Genomic DNA, 16764 nt, shown 5'->3' with positions numbered 1-16764 from the left:
ACTGCCTTACAGAACTCTCTTCCATCACTGCTTGAGAAACACACTGCAGACTGAGATAGACCCTGCCACCCCAGGCTGCAATGAGTAGTCACTGGACCAGGGAGAAGACAGCATCTTGCAGCAATCAGCAAAGGCTTCTGTTTAAGCAGGGTAGCACCAGACACAAATCCTTCCCAAGGGAGTTCTCTGCTAAAAATCGCCTGCCAGGAGGCCAGGACCTCAAAATTTGAGCATCCAGATTAGCAAACATGAACCAAGAGGTCAGTCTTGTATTTATTCAATGACAATTGACTTCTTTGACATGAATCATGCTAATGCATGTCCTTAATTGGAGGGTGACCAGCATTGTCCACAATCAGGTCTCATGCTTTCATTCACAACAAAAGCACACACACTCATGTGACTGCGTTTATTTTGCCATATGCATCAGGGGAGTTATTTGAATCAAGCAAGTCATGTTTAACTCACATATTTAGTAAGAAAACTTATTCACACACAATCTTTCTCCTTCTTGCATGCATTCTTGCAATAGCCTTTATTTCTATATATACAAATTTATCCTCCTTAGTTTCAAATGAAAAATGAAAAATTTTGGCTTTAGAAGGAAAGCATTTCAGAACAAGAGAGAAATCCCATTATTTTGATCTTCTAAATCCCTGCCATCAACACATTTAACCTGCATTTTCAGCTACTGACAAGAACTGACATGAGTTTATCTCTGAGAAAAATGACTGATGATACAAAAACCCAACAAAATGAGTTGCCAAAGCAAGAAATTTTCAGCACAAATAGGAAAAGTGAATTAGGAAACTGAAGAAAAGGTAAATTAAATCCTAAGAAAATCTGCAGTGTTTTTAAATAAAGTCTCTGGTTATCAAGAATTACATTTCATAGAAGTGTAAACACATAAAAAGAAGGAACTATGGTGCCTGCAGTACAGCAGAACAAGAAAACCAGGACTAATGGCTTCCAAGGTTTCAATACTTTTCCAGTAACATTTAAATTTGGATTTTGATTTTAGATAACTGGTGCGCTCAGGAGAAATACCAACATATTTCCAGATATAATATGCTATTAATTACACTAATAGAAAATTATAATACTTGTAATTAATAGCATTAATATTAAAACAATTAATTTTTAGATTCAAGTCGAGGCATATAACTTCTACTTAGGCTTCTTATGCACAAGATATTCTACCTGAATTTCAATCATGGAAGAAAAAATTGGCAAAACACCTGTATTATATAATAAGAATTAATGGTGAATAACCACAGAACCTCTATCACTGAGAACACGGTTCAGAACAAAACCATTACTCATTTTTCACTTGCATTCTATGAAGTCCCTCGCTCTGCCTGTAATCTTACAGCATCTCATCACGTGAGGTCTTGAGAGACAAGAACTATGTCCCAGTGCTTATTTTAGCTTCTTCATCCCTATCAGCGACTTTCACAAAATGTTCTTTAAAGGGACAATAAGGTCAGAAACTACACATCAAACAAATGGCTTTCATGAATTAAAAATAAAGTACTACAGATCAAATATACCTATCAAGTATCAAGCAGTGATTTTTGTCCTGGGTGCAGCCTGTAAACCCTTCAAGATGATTGAAAATATCCAAATATATGAATACATGAAAATCCCCATTTTTTCTCACTGAAGAATATAGTACACATGAGAAAGTGCACATTCTATTAAGGCAGACATATACCCAATGCATACAACAACATTACACCACACTTAAGGACACTAGTGCCTCTCAATTCACATTTAGCTTGATTGTGCTTGCATTTCTCTTTCCTCAACGCTTTTACAAAACTAACCCACTGCTGGAACATCACAACCTGCTCAGACAGCCTGCAGATCATGTGGTCCAGCAGATGAGGATGCAAATGAGCCATTTGCTTGTTTAACCTCTCACTGATTGAACTGAAAGGGTATCCACAAAACAAAAGGCATTACCATCTTCCTGCAATGTAGTCCCAGTGGCTCAGTATAATTGCAAAAATTCTGCACAAAGAGGTAATTAGCTTTTTGTTTTCTCGTATCTGGTGTAAGCAACAGTGTTGTACTCTTAAAACTATTTGTGTTGAATAATCTTCCTAGAAAACAGAGGTTTAGCTTACACAGTCCATTGAAATCTTGCATCATCAACAAGCTCTGAGTTTACCCTTGTCTATTCATTTTCCAGAAAGAACCTCTGGAAGTTACAAGTGTCAGGCTGTGCTTCTCTGGTAACCCAAGCCATTCTCCTATTCAGTGCTTTGCAAACTATGAAGAGTAGCAGCCAGATACACCCTTTCAGGCTGGTACAGAAGAAACAGCTTAAAAGGCACAATCTGACTTGTAGCAGTAATAAAAGAAAGACCTGTTATACAAACAGGTCATGCACATGCCAGGAGCAGAGAAGTATTACAAAATCATACGCATACGCACTACCGATATTTCTGTCAACTTTATAATGAATATTTCTAGCACTACAGAATAAAAAAAGAAGGAAACTATTCAAGATTTAACAAGGGCACACAATATTACATAAACTATATCAGGTACCAAAATATTATCCCATGACAGACTGATCAAAACTGTAGAGGAATACCAGGGAAAAAAAAGGCAGCTGATTTCAAGTCCGTTATTTCCTTGAATTTAGCTTTACTCCTTTCTGAATTACCTTTACCACCTTCATTGCCCCAGCTTTCTCAAAATGAAAGACATGCAGGATCCATGTGACTCACCAACTTGGATGCAGCATTTACCAGCTTGCAAAACAACAGGGGCTTCCCACCTTTCAGGCCATACACACTACTGCTTTACCAGGGATCAGAATACTCAGCTTTAACCCGTGGCAGGCTGACACTTCCTCTTTGCTAAGGAAGACCAACAGCTTTTTAGAAACAACTCTTCTTGAAGGCCATCCAGACTTCTCACACGATTTCAGACATGCAAAATTCAGAGAAGCACAGTAACAGCATCAGCTCTATCAGACTGATCAAGTGCAGACTACACCTTTTTAGGCTGCCAGGTGGCACTGTGCCAGAGGTCTCTGTGGTTCTGTGCAGGGCATTTAGATCTCCTCTAAAGTCTTGCCTAAAAAGATGGAAAGCAGAAATCCAATGCAAATAAATACTATTCAGCATTTGAGTTTACTGAGCTGTATTTGAAGGCTTACACAAGAACCTCCTCTGGTATCAATATTGCTGATTTATGTCTTTGTAACATCTTGCACCACAGCAGAACTCGCCTTGAGGTCCTGTCTAATTAGGGGCATCTTACTTGAAAATGGTGTGATTTCTACCAGTTCAAATCTTTCTCCAAGTGGAATTACCAAGTAATGCAATTGCAGTGAAAGAAACATCAGCTTATTCACCTGAAGGACAGAAATCACTCATGTCCTAGGCTCATTCCTTCAGCTTTTTTCTGTCTGCCAAGGGTGTGACTGAGAAGCTTGTGAGACAAGCTCGCATGGAGGCTTCCACAAGGAAAAACTCAACCCACAGTCTTCCAAATCTAGTTGTTGCAGCATATCAGATCACTCCTTGACGTAGTAAAGCAGTGGGTAAGTAGCAGATTTCAAGGTTCAACACGGAAGACTTTGATTTATGAACTTTATGCAAGAGTATATACTCTTGAAGAGTAGAGTTTCTTCTCTCCACTATTAGTGAAGAAAAAAACAGTTGAACAGCAAAGAAAAAATAAATCCAAAAGACGATTCAAAATGCTGTTTTAAAATACACTTCATTTTTGCAAATGAGAGTTGGCCATTTATCAAAAAGCCAACATAACAAGGAATGTGGACAGGAAGGAGTGTTTCATCTGCCATCTACCATTCCTGGGAGGTGGGGACAGAGGGAGCCCTAGGCTGTCCAGAGCCCACTGCTCACCCCTTAGATGCAGAGAGGTAAGGCAGGGTATGCAATGTACAGAACCAGTCTTCAGGCAACATGCAAGGCAGTGATTTTTTATAGAGCATAGGGCACACACAGGTTGCTGAAAGAGGAGCTTACAGTAACTGCTCAAAGGCATGCACTACATAGAGGCAGCCTGTGACTAGAATGATATGCTAGAGGAACACTTCATAAAGTGTGTCATTTTGAATATTAAAATACAATCAAAGCTTTCACTTTAATGTGGTAACAAATCGCCTCTGCCCAATGCTTACTAACATTTGCCAACATAACTTCAAGATAAAAATCACAGACAAGGAGAGAGACCAAATTTATTTCACTGTTAAAAACCAAACCAAAGGTCAATGGTGTGCCGATTTTTTCCCCTCCACTTTTCTTTATTTTCCTCAAACACACACTGACATTTACTTAAGATGGCCAGATTCTCAACAGGCATAAAAATAATCTTTGTCTCTGGTCTAGTTACTGGTAATACCATGCTGAGTTACACAAAATAAGGATTAGACTCATCACACCTACTACAGAACTAAAGCTTTATCTGTGCTTTGATCTTGCTAACAATTTCACCCCAGTGCTTGCTTAGTCGTAAAATTAAAACCTGCATATACATGTGCATAAAGTGGCTAATGTACTAAGGGAAAAATATGTTGCTTCATTAAAATCTTATGACTGTATTACACAATGATGGTTCTGGTCCTTGCTGTGTCCCAGTTCCATTACCATGATCCATCTGATTTTCTCATAAAATTAAGACAGCAAAACACTATTGATAAAAAGGGGATTCACCCTTTTTGATGGGTTCTCATCAGTGGTTTCTCAGATGAAATGTACAAAACAAAATAAACGACAAACAGTTTACTATGGCCAAACCACCATTCCTGTAACTCAGCCAAGCTGAAATTGCTTTGGGAATCAAGATTAGAACCAGATTTAACACAAGATGTTAAACGCATAAGCCTTCATGGTACACAGAAAGCCAGAGTGGCCTTTCCTCATAGGGGCTATGATAGGAACCAAAAACTTGTGGTTAAGACCTGTAAATTAAGGCATGTCTCCAGTACTTGAACCAGCATTTGATCTGGACACAAGCCTTGCACAGGACCCTTCCAATTACTGCGTGTGCTCTGGCACACCACCTCACTTCCTAGCTTCACCCCAGTTCCCATTCCCATACTATCTTTCCTCTCAAAACACATACACATAATTCAAGTTTCATCAAATAGATTCTCTCCTTCTAATCTAATATCCATGAAATATAAAATCCAGTATTCAGGTGAGGGAGAAATTTTAAGTCAGCACACATATTGAAAAAGCTTTCAAGTGATCCTTCCTTCTCTAGTGCAGTTCTGAGCTAGAGGAGTGGAGAAATATGGAAACAAGATTCATTCATTTTTTTAGCCACTGTTCCTTTTAAACTATCTCCATGCTGCAAGTTATAAAACAGCCATTCCTTCAGAAAAAAACCAATAAATAGCTGCATACTTCAAACATTTAATTTCACAGCTTTTTTCTGTCTTTTATCCTGACACAATCTGCCTACAAAACAGCTTTTTCTCTCCAAGTTACACAGCGTGTGGAACAAAGCCAGTCCTCACAAGTACAATGGGTTTAACACACATACAGATCTGCACTAGTCAGTGTTTTGAAATGCTCTTTTGAAACCGTTTGGGAAAATTAATTATTTAACAGCCACGTGTCAGAGATATTTGTCTCACATCTGAAGGCTCCTCTTATCCTTCTTCCCCAAGGAATTTAGCAGCACTCCCACTTTTCAACAAACCAGCAGTTCCTGGCTTGGTAACAGGACCAGTCAGCACAGATAATAATCAACCAGGCATTCTCTCCTGCTGCTCTGTCCACCTGCACAGCCACAAAAGTCAGCACAAAGCTCCTTGTTGAAGGCCTAATGAAGCAGTGAAGGGAGAAGCAGGAATGACCTTCCAAACACAGCCATCAGTAATGGTGCCCTTCCCCACACACAAGTTGGTCTCAGATTTCTTCTACTAGCATTTATTTTTCATCTCAAGGAAACACATCCTACAGGAGTACCCACCTGCAACAGGCACGGCTCATATATGGAAGCAGACAACCTTCCTCTTCCTTTTTTAAATCTTCCTTGCTTAAAAATGCAATCATGATTACAGGACTTTTACCCAGCAAGAAATCAATGACACAAGTTGGAAATGAAGGAGAGACTCCAGCATCCCGGCTCTGTATGAAGGTCAAAGGCAGCATTATCATTCCCACACTATCTAGGATAAAGTACTCAACATTTTATTTTCCACTTTCTAATACTGTTCACAGGAACCACCTTTGAAAAACAGTCCTGAAGATTCCTATGGCACTCCAATATCCCATGCAACACAGGAGGAACCTAGCATACCACTGCTCTCAAAAGGGCTTCAATTCCCATCCCCAAGTTTCCAACACAGAAAAAGAACTGTTTAAGGACTTATTTACCTGGCACACACACTGAGCAACAGCACAGAACAGCTCTTACCCAAAAATATTAAGTCACTAAATCCAACAGTGTAACCCACACAGCCTGGGCTGCTTCTGGGACATTGTTTGCCATTCTCCTTACCTGCACTTGCATAATTATCTGTTTCTCAACCATCATTTGATTTCCACATGAAGAAATCTATCACATCTCAAAGATTCATAGATATGCCATTCGAGTTTTTCTAATTCTCACCTCACAACTGCACGTACCAAAAAGAGGCTACAAGCTATCACTGTGCAACCAGAGAAATTTAAATCACCTTACAAGAAACCCTGAATTTTCAGCACAAATTAATGAAGAGCCTGTGAAACCATAGGAGAGACAAGCTTCATGGTAAGTTTTAATCCAAGCAGAAATTTTCTGAACTCTTCGTATTTAAAAAAAATATTGAAAATATACTGTACTACTAAAAGGAAAATGCACTCAATTTTAAACTAGATAAATTAAGTACATAAAGAGGTATGCCAGCTATTTTGCCTGTATCTCCCTCCTTCATCCTCCTCCTTTGTCCTCCTTCATGAGCACAAAAGGCAATACATGCTCAAATAACAAAGTTTTAGTTGATATATTTTGGTGGGTAAAAATATAACCCAATCCATACAATGCAAACATTTTTCTGAATACTGCAAGCTTAACATCTCTCTCCCTATTTTTTGTCTTTGTTCAAAGAATAGCAAAAGTCTGTCATATAGGCCTTAGAAATAAACCATGTGAGTTTGAAGACAGTAACAGATTCTTTAGTTTTCTATAATTAGATTTCCAGTATAGAGTCCTCAGCAAACTGCAGAGGATTAGCACATTGCACATCTTTAAAAGAGGCATTCTATGGGCAAAGGGAAATACTTGGAAAATGTCAGAGAATGGTATGACATTCCTAGGAAAAAAAAAAAAATCCAGTCGGGGAGGAGAGTAGCTTCTTTACAGCAGCAAAGTTGTATTAATGAGAGCCCCTGAAAAAAGCCAGCTACAGTTTTCCAGGTAAACTTCTTTAGAAGCGCTATCAAGAAACTGAGTTGGTACAATCACTATTTATACTTCCTTACCTAACACAGGTAGATACATTCATTCATCAAAATCTTTCATTAGCAGTACATATTGATCTGGGGATCATTTAAACAGGGTCATATAAGTACAGCATAAGAGCAGTACAAAATTAATGTTCAAGGAAAAATCCCTCATGTATTAGGAAGCCCACTTGCTTTTAACTCTCAAAGAACACCCACACCTGGAGATACAATATACTGGATATTCAATTTAGAAACACAGCTAAGTGAACTTAGAATCATGAGAGAAAAGAAATGTTAGCTATTGACACTCCGGTGCAATTTGCTTGAGTACAGAACATGCACACAGAAGTAATGTACTAATAAACGTGTGCTAACTGAAGAGCAAAACAATCTGTACACAAACAATTGCATTGTAATCTCTTTCTGGTTCCTTATTTTGTTTCAAATGATATTTTGGCAAGGAACAAAGTAGATCTGGAAAACAGGTAACTGCCTTTCTGAAACCAAGCAGATGAAAAAATTGTTTTGCACACATTTTATTTGGCTTCTTATTCACAGTTAAAGGATTCCTCCTCCTGAATATGCTGTTGGACGAAACATATTTAAGCATATACTACTCCAAGATGGATGTAAAGGAAATTTAGCAATAGTCTCAGAAGTAAGAAAACAATACAACCTTAAGTAAGAAGCCTTAATCTGAAGGTTGCAAGCAAGTCACAGGAAACAAACACCTAGCCTCAGAAGAGTGCCAAGCATGTGCACTCAGAAGTGCTTTCATCTCAAGTGTCACACTGAAAAACCTCAAGTATCTGCTGAAAGGACATACTGGTTCCTACTGGCTTGGAAATCCTCCTGCAAAAAAGTAGTCAGGTACCAGCTACTTTCACTGGCCCAGCTGCTGCAATTCTTGTTACAGGATGAGCCTGAAAACCTACTCCATGAAAACTTGCTGGTATGCGACTACAATTTTGGATGAACAAGAATCACTCAGACATACACTTTCAGGGGTGCATATTGCCCAAAAGGGAGTGGGTAGAAGATGTAGCAAACCAACAGCAAATGAGACAAGAGAATGCACATCACTTGGACATTACACCAGCATATTTCTTCCCTGACTGAACACAGGAGAATTCAGAGTTCCTGCAGAAGTCCTTCCTGTGGAGGCTTCCTTGGAGAGGACTGGATTACTGCTAGTTTGTATGTGCTTGTAACTGGTGATGACTAAGCTACTCTCTGCATCTTTGCATGAAGTTTCCACATCACCAAGGGACTATGCTTCAGTTTCAGCATCATTTCAGCAATAAAATAACACCTATAGCCTAGATGGGGTTTCTACAAATATGAAATGATCTTTTGATTGTGATATTCACCCTTAATCAATAAACAACTGTAGCACCAGAATGTCTTCAGATTCTGTGCTACGTCACAGATCATTAGATATCATGTTCCTGAGTTATGCTGTGTCAGACAGAAATGCTTATGTGCAAAAACTCCAAAATTTACCCCAGTTCAGGAATCTAGGCAGCTTGCTGGCCAGATCTAATGTTTAACAAAAGGTGCTAGAATCTTTGTTATGTGTGATGCTAGACACCAAACAGAATGCAGTTCACCCACTGCTTCCCTGCCACCTCTTTCCAGTCTTTAGGCTATCAGCATTACACTTCTTCAGGAATCTGATGCAAAATAAAAAAGGAAAATGAGGACAAGTGACCTCTACAAAGGCTCCAGCAATAACAAAATAGTATCAGTGACAGTGAAGATGCCCTTTTCATTTAAGATCAGAATAAATGCCTCTCTAGCTCTTCATGAGTCTTGTATAGAAAGCACCAAAAGTTTTTTTCACTTTCATTTTCATAGAAAGCAGTCCCTTTCTCCTGAACTGAGAGCTGAGCATAACAGATCATATCCCCTGTAGGCTGAACTAGGAACTCTGGTAAAGGTCATGCACAGATGTCATTCAAACACACCTTCACCACGCTCACACAGCATGCCTGCAATCAGCATACAGTCTTGCATGATCCATTCAAGCTCACAGTCAGTATTTGAACACCTATGAAAACTGAGTAACAACTCCTGCAAGTGGCACAAAATGAGAGGGACTGAAATGTTATTAGTTGATACCACAAGTTAATGATAGCAGGGAGAATATGGAGGCAGAGGACTTATTCATAGTAATCAATGCAATTCCATAAACACAATTTGGAAAAAAAGTTTAAGCTGTGATGGATGTAGCAAACACACACACACACTTTATCTTACTCTACCAGTAAAAGAATGGGGAATCTGGTGGAATAATTTCTCCTTCTGTCTTTCCAAATTAAAGTAGAGAAAGTCAAGGTTTGGGCTCAGTGGTGAATTGTTTAGAAAACCAGAAGCACTGTCATAAGTACAAAACAGGTATAAAAGGGTATTAGAAAATAGGCTGAAGGAAGACATTAATGAATTAGAGTAGATAACACTTTAGGGTAGATGATTTCTACTAAAGTTTATTTTTTCTAGAGTTTATCTACATTAAAACTAACATGGGCATTTAGAGAAAAAGAGAAGGCTAAGGTGATAGTCTAATTTTCTAATGGTTCAAATCAATCTTCCCTTTGCAAGACTATAAAATCTGGCCTCCAATTTTCCCCCATTAATTGTTGTAAACTTTCCATAATCTTCACCAGTGGCTTTGCATGGATGTGGAGTGTGGAACTAAGATAACAAAGGCTTGTGTAGACAAGTAGCTCTTGAGAAAAATACATTTTGCACAGATTACTCAAAACAACATTTCAGAGAAGCTAAGAAAGCAGTCCTAAGTGTCCTCTTCACTATACCAACACTGACAAGCATAACTCAGGTTGCTTTATAAATAAAATACTATAGGACTGTGTTAAGGATACTGTGCCATACTTTGACAATAGCAGATTGCTTCCTCTGCAGCATAAGATGGTGGTAAAGAGAAGTGGAGGAAGAAGAAAGTCCTACTTCTCTGGGTACTACCTCTTGCTTCCCAGCCCTTCCCAACTACTTAACTGCACCAGAGGCTAGAATTCTCCTCCCTGCATCAGCACCACCTTCATACAAACAAGTAAAATAGCTGAGGGCTCTTCTGAGAAACAAAGGACTGAGGATTAGCATGGCCCTGATACTACCATAAAGCCTTGCTCAGATATTCAGTCCTCACATTGCAAAATAGTCAGACAAGATGATGAAACTTGAAGTAGTTCTCAATTTCCTCTGGTTTTGTTTCTAGGAAGCTCAGTTATAAGAAGAATCAGTTTCCATCTTGTTTTTACAGTCAATGAACAGGCTTCAGGGTGCCTCTTTGTATGCAAACAAGGGCCTTCTCCTCAGCAGGATCTACAAACTGCAGCCTCTATAGTGTAACTTTACCCAGAGGTGTAATAGCACCCCTTTCATGGCACAACAAAAGGTATTAGTACTACTATAATTTATTTATGAAGGCAGATTAGAAGCTAAGTTGGTTGCTTTTAAGGCCCTTGTGCACACGTCCACTCGACGATGTCATTGCTGCAGGCGTTCTGTTAATGCCATGTCCACATGGTGCAGAGTCAGCAGGAGCCCAGTTTGCCACTGGGAGCACAAGATGCTCTTTCCCCCCAGTTGAGTGGCAGCAAGAGGACAAGATAGCAACACTGCCCTACTCACAGGCCAATACCTCCACTCAGGACCTCTACAGAAGCCATGTCCCCTGTACATGTATGTCCCGTTCTCATGGTTTAGGCACATGTCCTGAACAGTCCACAGGATCCCAGCACACTCTGTGTGACCTGGGGTTGCACTTCAACAGCCAAGCAAGCTTGAACTGATTTGGGACGTACAAACCACTCTCCCACTGCCCAGCAAGCTGTGCAGCCATGTGCACATACGGCATGAATCCCAAGACAACCTGTTCCCTCTATGTGTTTGGCCAACTATACAACTACTACAGAAAAGCTGTGTGCACCCCTTGTGGTTGTTTGCTATGACTTAAGAGGAAGAAATAAGATGTATTCCCAACTCTTCCAATCCAGTCACAATCAGCATCTATGAGAACTGTGATGTATTCCACACTAAGTGCTTCCTACCTTGGTTCTCTGTCATTTAGAAGAAACTGAGGACAAAATGCTCCTAAATTATTTAAAAATAAAACCCAAGATTGATTGCTTGCCCAACCTTTGCTCTTATGCCAGCTTCCAAGCACACTTATGTTTGAAATTTTTATTGTTATCATCCTATTGAGGTTTGCAGTATTCAATTTCCTTATTAGGGTGCACTCTGTTGATTTCAGTATGAGGGAGTTGATTCAGGTTGTCATTTTACAAAAGGGGGAGTGGGTTAACATACTGTTGAACCCATCCATTAATATATATTTGAAGCCAAACTCATGGCAGAGAAGCAGCAGCCTGCACAGCTACCTGTGCTCAACTAGCACACCACAGCTACTCCATGCAGCCAGGTCATGGCATGAAGCTGCTGAAGGGTCTGGGGCACAAGTCTTATGAGGAGCAACTGAGGGAGAAAAGGAGGATCAGGGGAGACCTTATCATTCACTACAGCTACTTGAAAGGAGGCTGTGGTAAAGTGGGGGTCGCTCTCTTTTCCCAAGTACAAAGTGACAGGACAAGAGGAAACTGATCCAAACTGCATCCAGAAAGGTTTAGATTGGATATTTGGGAAACCTTCTTCATGGAAAGGGTTGTCAAACACTGAAACAGGTTGCCCAGGATCTGAGCCATCATCCTTAAAAGATGTGCAGATGTGGCTCTTAGGGACATGGTTTAGCAGTGGATTTGGCAGTGCTGAGCTGATAGTTGGACTCAATGATAAGGGTATTTTCCAACCTTAATGATTTCATGATTCTGTGAATACTTTAACTCAAGCTAGTCTGGTTTTATCCATGTGAACAAAGAAGCACCCCAACTCAAGCTGTACTACTCAAGTGAGGACAAGTCATTAATCACAACAGAACTTTAGCTTCCCATATACAGTATGATAATGAGAAGTGTGAGTATTACATTCTTATATTAGGAAGGAGATGGGAAGAAAAAGGGTGCAAGAAAATACCACTACTTGAAATACAAAAACCCGCAACTTGCCCAAAGAGCACAGCATCAAAGACAAAATAACTCTCCAATTTCATGGAGCCATTTATCTCTACCTTTGACATCAAATGGAAAACAACTGAACTTGCAGGATCTAAGGACAACTGCTGCTTTCATTTCATTTTTCAATTAAACCATGCCTGCTCTATTTCACTCTTTGGTTGACTTGGTGACTCAGGCTGTATCAGGCTCTCGAGGCAACATGATTCTTGTCACCACTGCCAAAGCACACACCTCTTTATATTCTCCAGTGCTGAACCTCACTGTCTCCAACTGTAGGCTGTGACTTTCATCAGACCCACACAAACCTGACATATTAGTCACCACATCAGTAGCCCCCAAAAACACATCCATTTTGATTAATTGGTCTTTAGTTCATTGAAATAGTTTTTCAAATTAACTATCATTTTCCCCTTTTTCAAATATCACTCAGATAATGGTGACTCATCAAATGCTAGCTTGCTCTGTTGCAAAGCTAAAATAAATTGCTTTAACCTAGACATACTTTGTTCTCAGCATGACTGGGCAAAAACCTCACAACACAATCTATTCCAGTGGCATCAACACTGAAGATAGATCAACAACCCTGAGTACAAACCCATCTGCCCCACCAAGGACAAGCACTCAGGATTACTCTCTGTTCCATGCTGTCCATTCCCTAGATCAGACTAGATTGAGCTAAACTGAAGGATTCAGCCTGAAGACTGTAGAATAGCTGGAATCTCTGCACTAAGTAGCCAAAAGCAAGAATGGGCCAGAAGACACTGCATGAAAAATAGTAATATATACCTGTATACAGCTGTACAGTATCTTCTACATGCCATGGCTTCAAACATATACTATGCTGCCAGGCAAAAGGTAAAAACCTGGCCAGATTCAATACCACTCTTTGTACATGCAAATGAATAGCACTTGCAAACTCAATACTTCAGGGACATACAGACAGCAAAAAAGAAATTTTTCAGAAAGAACATCTTCTCTCCATTACAGAAGTAATAAAACAGCATCCTAAATTTATTTGGGACTATTCACTCTGACACACTTGAAATTTAAGTCAAAAGTCTGCTTTAAAAATGTGCTTTGAATCATTACTTATCAGAGTCACTGATGAAAGATAAATAATCCCTAGTGGCCCTCAAATTGAGGCATGTGACAGATTTCTTCCTCACAGTTGATTTTGAATACTAACAATGTTTTTCCATTTCAGGCTCCTAACAGCAGAAAAGGTTAAGTGAAAGAAACCATTTTGCTGCATTTCTACAGCACAATTGTTAAACACTGTACTGAAGGGTTGTTTTCCCTGGTACAAAAACATCCATAAGTCACTTAGCATTGACAGTGACATCACACTTGGATAATCTTTAAGGAGCAACAAAAAGCACGCATTTTTCAACAGTTTTCTGCTAAGAAACTACTTCTGAGGTTTAGAAAGGCCCAGGGAAATCTCTCTGGAAGGTGGACAGATTTAACAGCACATTCCTAAACACTGAATGAATTCCTAAATACATTAGCATTTCTATAACAGTTTCTGTGAAGAATTCTCTCTCTGTACATTAATGCAGTTATGTGGAAGTCAGAAGCAGCAGTACAATAAAACTGCTGAAACTGCAATTGCAGCTCTTTAAAAGCACATATATAAACAAACTGATTATAACAAGAAAACAGCAAATGCTCTGATAATTCACTGTTGTCAGGTGAAGATTCCACTAAACTCCCTCTAACAGAGAACAAACGAATGGGTACACCTGTCACTCATTCCACTGGAATTACCTGTTTTATGAAGTGCTAGTAAACTGTCACATCTCAGCAGTCAAAGGTCTGCTCTTTTTACAACATCCTGAGCACATGCTCCCATCTCTCCCAGAAAAATCAATATCATTACCATCCCTGCTTCTTTCAAATGATTACAGGCTACCTGCTGTATTCTGCTTTATAACTACATGAATATAGTGAATACATAGAGCTGCAGCTTAACATCTGAAATCCTATTCAAAGAAAAAACAGTTTATAACTGGCCTAAGAAAAAAGCACATGAAATCGAGCAGTCTTCCTTTTTTTCCCCTGTTATTTCCCAGTCCTAAATAGGATTTGCACGTGAAACATTTAAACCAAGATCACAAACAAAATCAAAGACTGAAAGCATTATTGGAAGTGACTTGTTAACACTGTAAGCCTACAGATAATAGCTGAACTTGCTGAGATGCATAATTTGGTCAATACTTCTCATTTGGTTTAATGAAACATGATGGATAGCCAAATGAGAGACAATCTTACTTTAACATCCTAAGTCAAGCAAGTATCCCACTATAAAAGAGCAAAACATTTCAGCACAAGAAGATATTTCAACAAGGCATGCATCTCTTCATACAAGTGCAGGTGCTGTAGGAAGCAGACATGACCTTTATATAGTCTTTGAAATCCAGAACTTTTCTGCCAATTCCCTGAAGACAAAATATGAAAATACTTAAACCAAAAGAAAAAAAAAAAAAAGAAATCTTACGGCTTGAAATGCAGTAAGCCAGCCTGCAGTTGATCTTCCTGAACAGTTGCTTGTTGATTGGCCAAAGTATAAGTGTAAAGAGTTGAATGAAGTTAATGATCAGTCCTGACACTATAAATATGTAGCAGATCAGAAGGTGGCAAATGAATTGCGACTTCAGAAAGCCAACGATGTCCATGATTTGCTGAGAAAGCAAGAGGATACCTTCAGACACAAAATTCAGAAGACAACCTGCAAAACCAAACAGTATCAGCAGTTACAGAGTGCATTCATTTCTACAGACAGACTTAAAACAAACTTCATGCTTACACTTAAATTAAAGTCTATTGTAGGAAAAGACCTGATGTCAGTATTTGCAAAAGTAACAACATAAAGAGAATAGTGTATTTGTGAACCAATTTACATTTGGCTTTGGAAACAAATTCTTAAATTTCAATCTTAACTCTGCAAAACCTGTGAGCATATGATTCTACTCCATGGACTACAATACTCTTCTATAACATTTTCATTGTTAAAATATAAGCAAATATTTTGGTTTGACCTAATGACAGTTTTGATATGAACTTCTATTTTTATTTAAATCGTCTGTACTTCATGAGACATACACTGTCACATCTGTCATCTTCAAGAGCAGCTCCAAAGTAAATGCAAGCTTTAGAGCTTGGTTAGGTGATGTGCTTTTCTCTACAAACTATGATCCCCAAACAAGAGGTAGCAGCCCCTTAATTCTAGCTTTATTGTCTTCTTCCCCTCTCATACTCAAATAACAGTCGATTTTGGCAAGAGAATAAAAGCTTGGCTATGCACAATACATACACAATTTGTTCAATTATTCCTTGACACTGATTCTGTCAGTTATAATCCATAAACCCAGAAATGAAATATCAGTAACAGTACAAACTCGCGACCCAGAAGTGTTTCCAGAAAGGAATCAATTCTCAGGATACTTATGAAATGTTTGTATAATTTTGGAAAGGTCCAGTCCAATCTTAGCAATTGAGCATTCAGAGGAAACGTCCTCTGCAAAGTATTCTGACCTATCAAATATTGTATTGACCTCCCCCCGCCATCGCTACCACCACTGCTAGAATGAACACACCTTGCAGTAAACACAACCCCTTATTCTGAACACAGTCAGACAGGAGGTGCTTCTGCCATCCTGTTCTACTCCTCCACTGTTCCCCCTCTGAGGCATGGAAGAGTTTTCCCAGGGAGGAAGCCCTGGGACAGTATTTCTGAATGTGCCAGTCACATGCACTAACCAAACAGCAGCTGTCAGCAGCCTAGGGAATTAACTGCTGAAAAAAATCTTTATGCCTATCCTTTTAGTTTATATGAGACCCCATTATGTGAGGCACTGAGTCTAGATCAGTGACCTGAAACATTTCTTTTACTGCTCTTTGCTGACTCTGCTCGCCACAGCAAAGAGCACACACAAGAATTGCTGCAGAACCTTCGGAAGTTATTTAGCCAGTTTTTCAACCGCAAGGAAGATGAGGAAAAATTTAAGAAAGATAATCTGTATTGTTGCATAATTTATATAAAGAGTTTATGGAAGTCCCAAGCCTATTATTAGAAGACAAAATGTGCCCTTTTGTTCCCTTTATCTTGCTGTACTATTCAGTACCACAGCTGACACCAGCTGTAGCTCAGGATGACAGAACAGGCCTCTATTCATTGTAGTAACCACTGTCATGATACTTGCAAAAAGCTTTTCCAGCTTTAACAAGCCTTCCTATTAAAGATATGATTCTTAGGG

At 39.2% G+C, this 16764-nt stretch overlaps 1 protein-coding gene across 4 annotated transcripts in view; it reads right to left on the bottom strand.

The window, feature by feature from the left end:
• The window catches only part of AGPAT4 (1-acylglycerol-3-phosphate O-acyltransferase 4), a 72744-nt gene that overhangs the window by 42646 nt on the left and 13334 nt on the right, over window positions 1–16764 (bottom strand). For 3 of the 4 annotated variants that reach the window (XM_039719019.1, XM_039719023.1, XM_039719020.1), the window contains exon 2: window positions 15006–15236. The exons of the other annotated variant lie outside the window; for it this stretch is intronic. In XM_039719019.1, coding sequence (XP_039574953.1) covers window positions 15006–15236 — 231 coding nt within the window. The remainder of the gene's footprint in view (window positions 1–15005; window positions 15237–16764) is intronic. 4 annotated transcript variants of the gene reach the window in all.

The sequence above is a fragment of the Passer montanus genome, unplaced genomic scaffold (genome assembly GCF_014805655.1).
Source record: "Passer montanus isolate IOZ18808 unplaced genomic scaffold, ASM1480565v1 scaffold40, whole genome shotgun sequence".
Classification (NCBI taxonomy): domain Eukaryota; kingdom Metazoa; phylum Chordata; class Aves; order Passeriformes; family Passeridae; genus Passer; species Passer montanus.
This window is presented reverse-complemented; position numbering and strand designations above follow the sequence as displayed.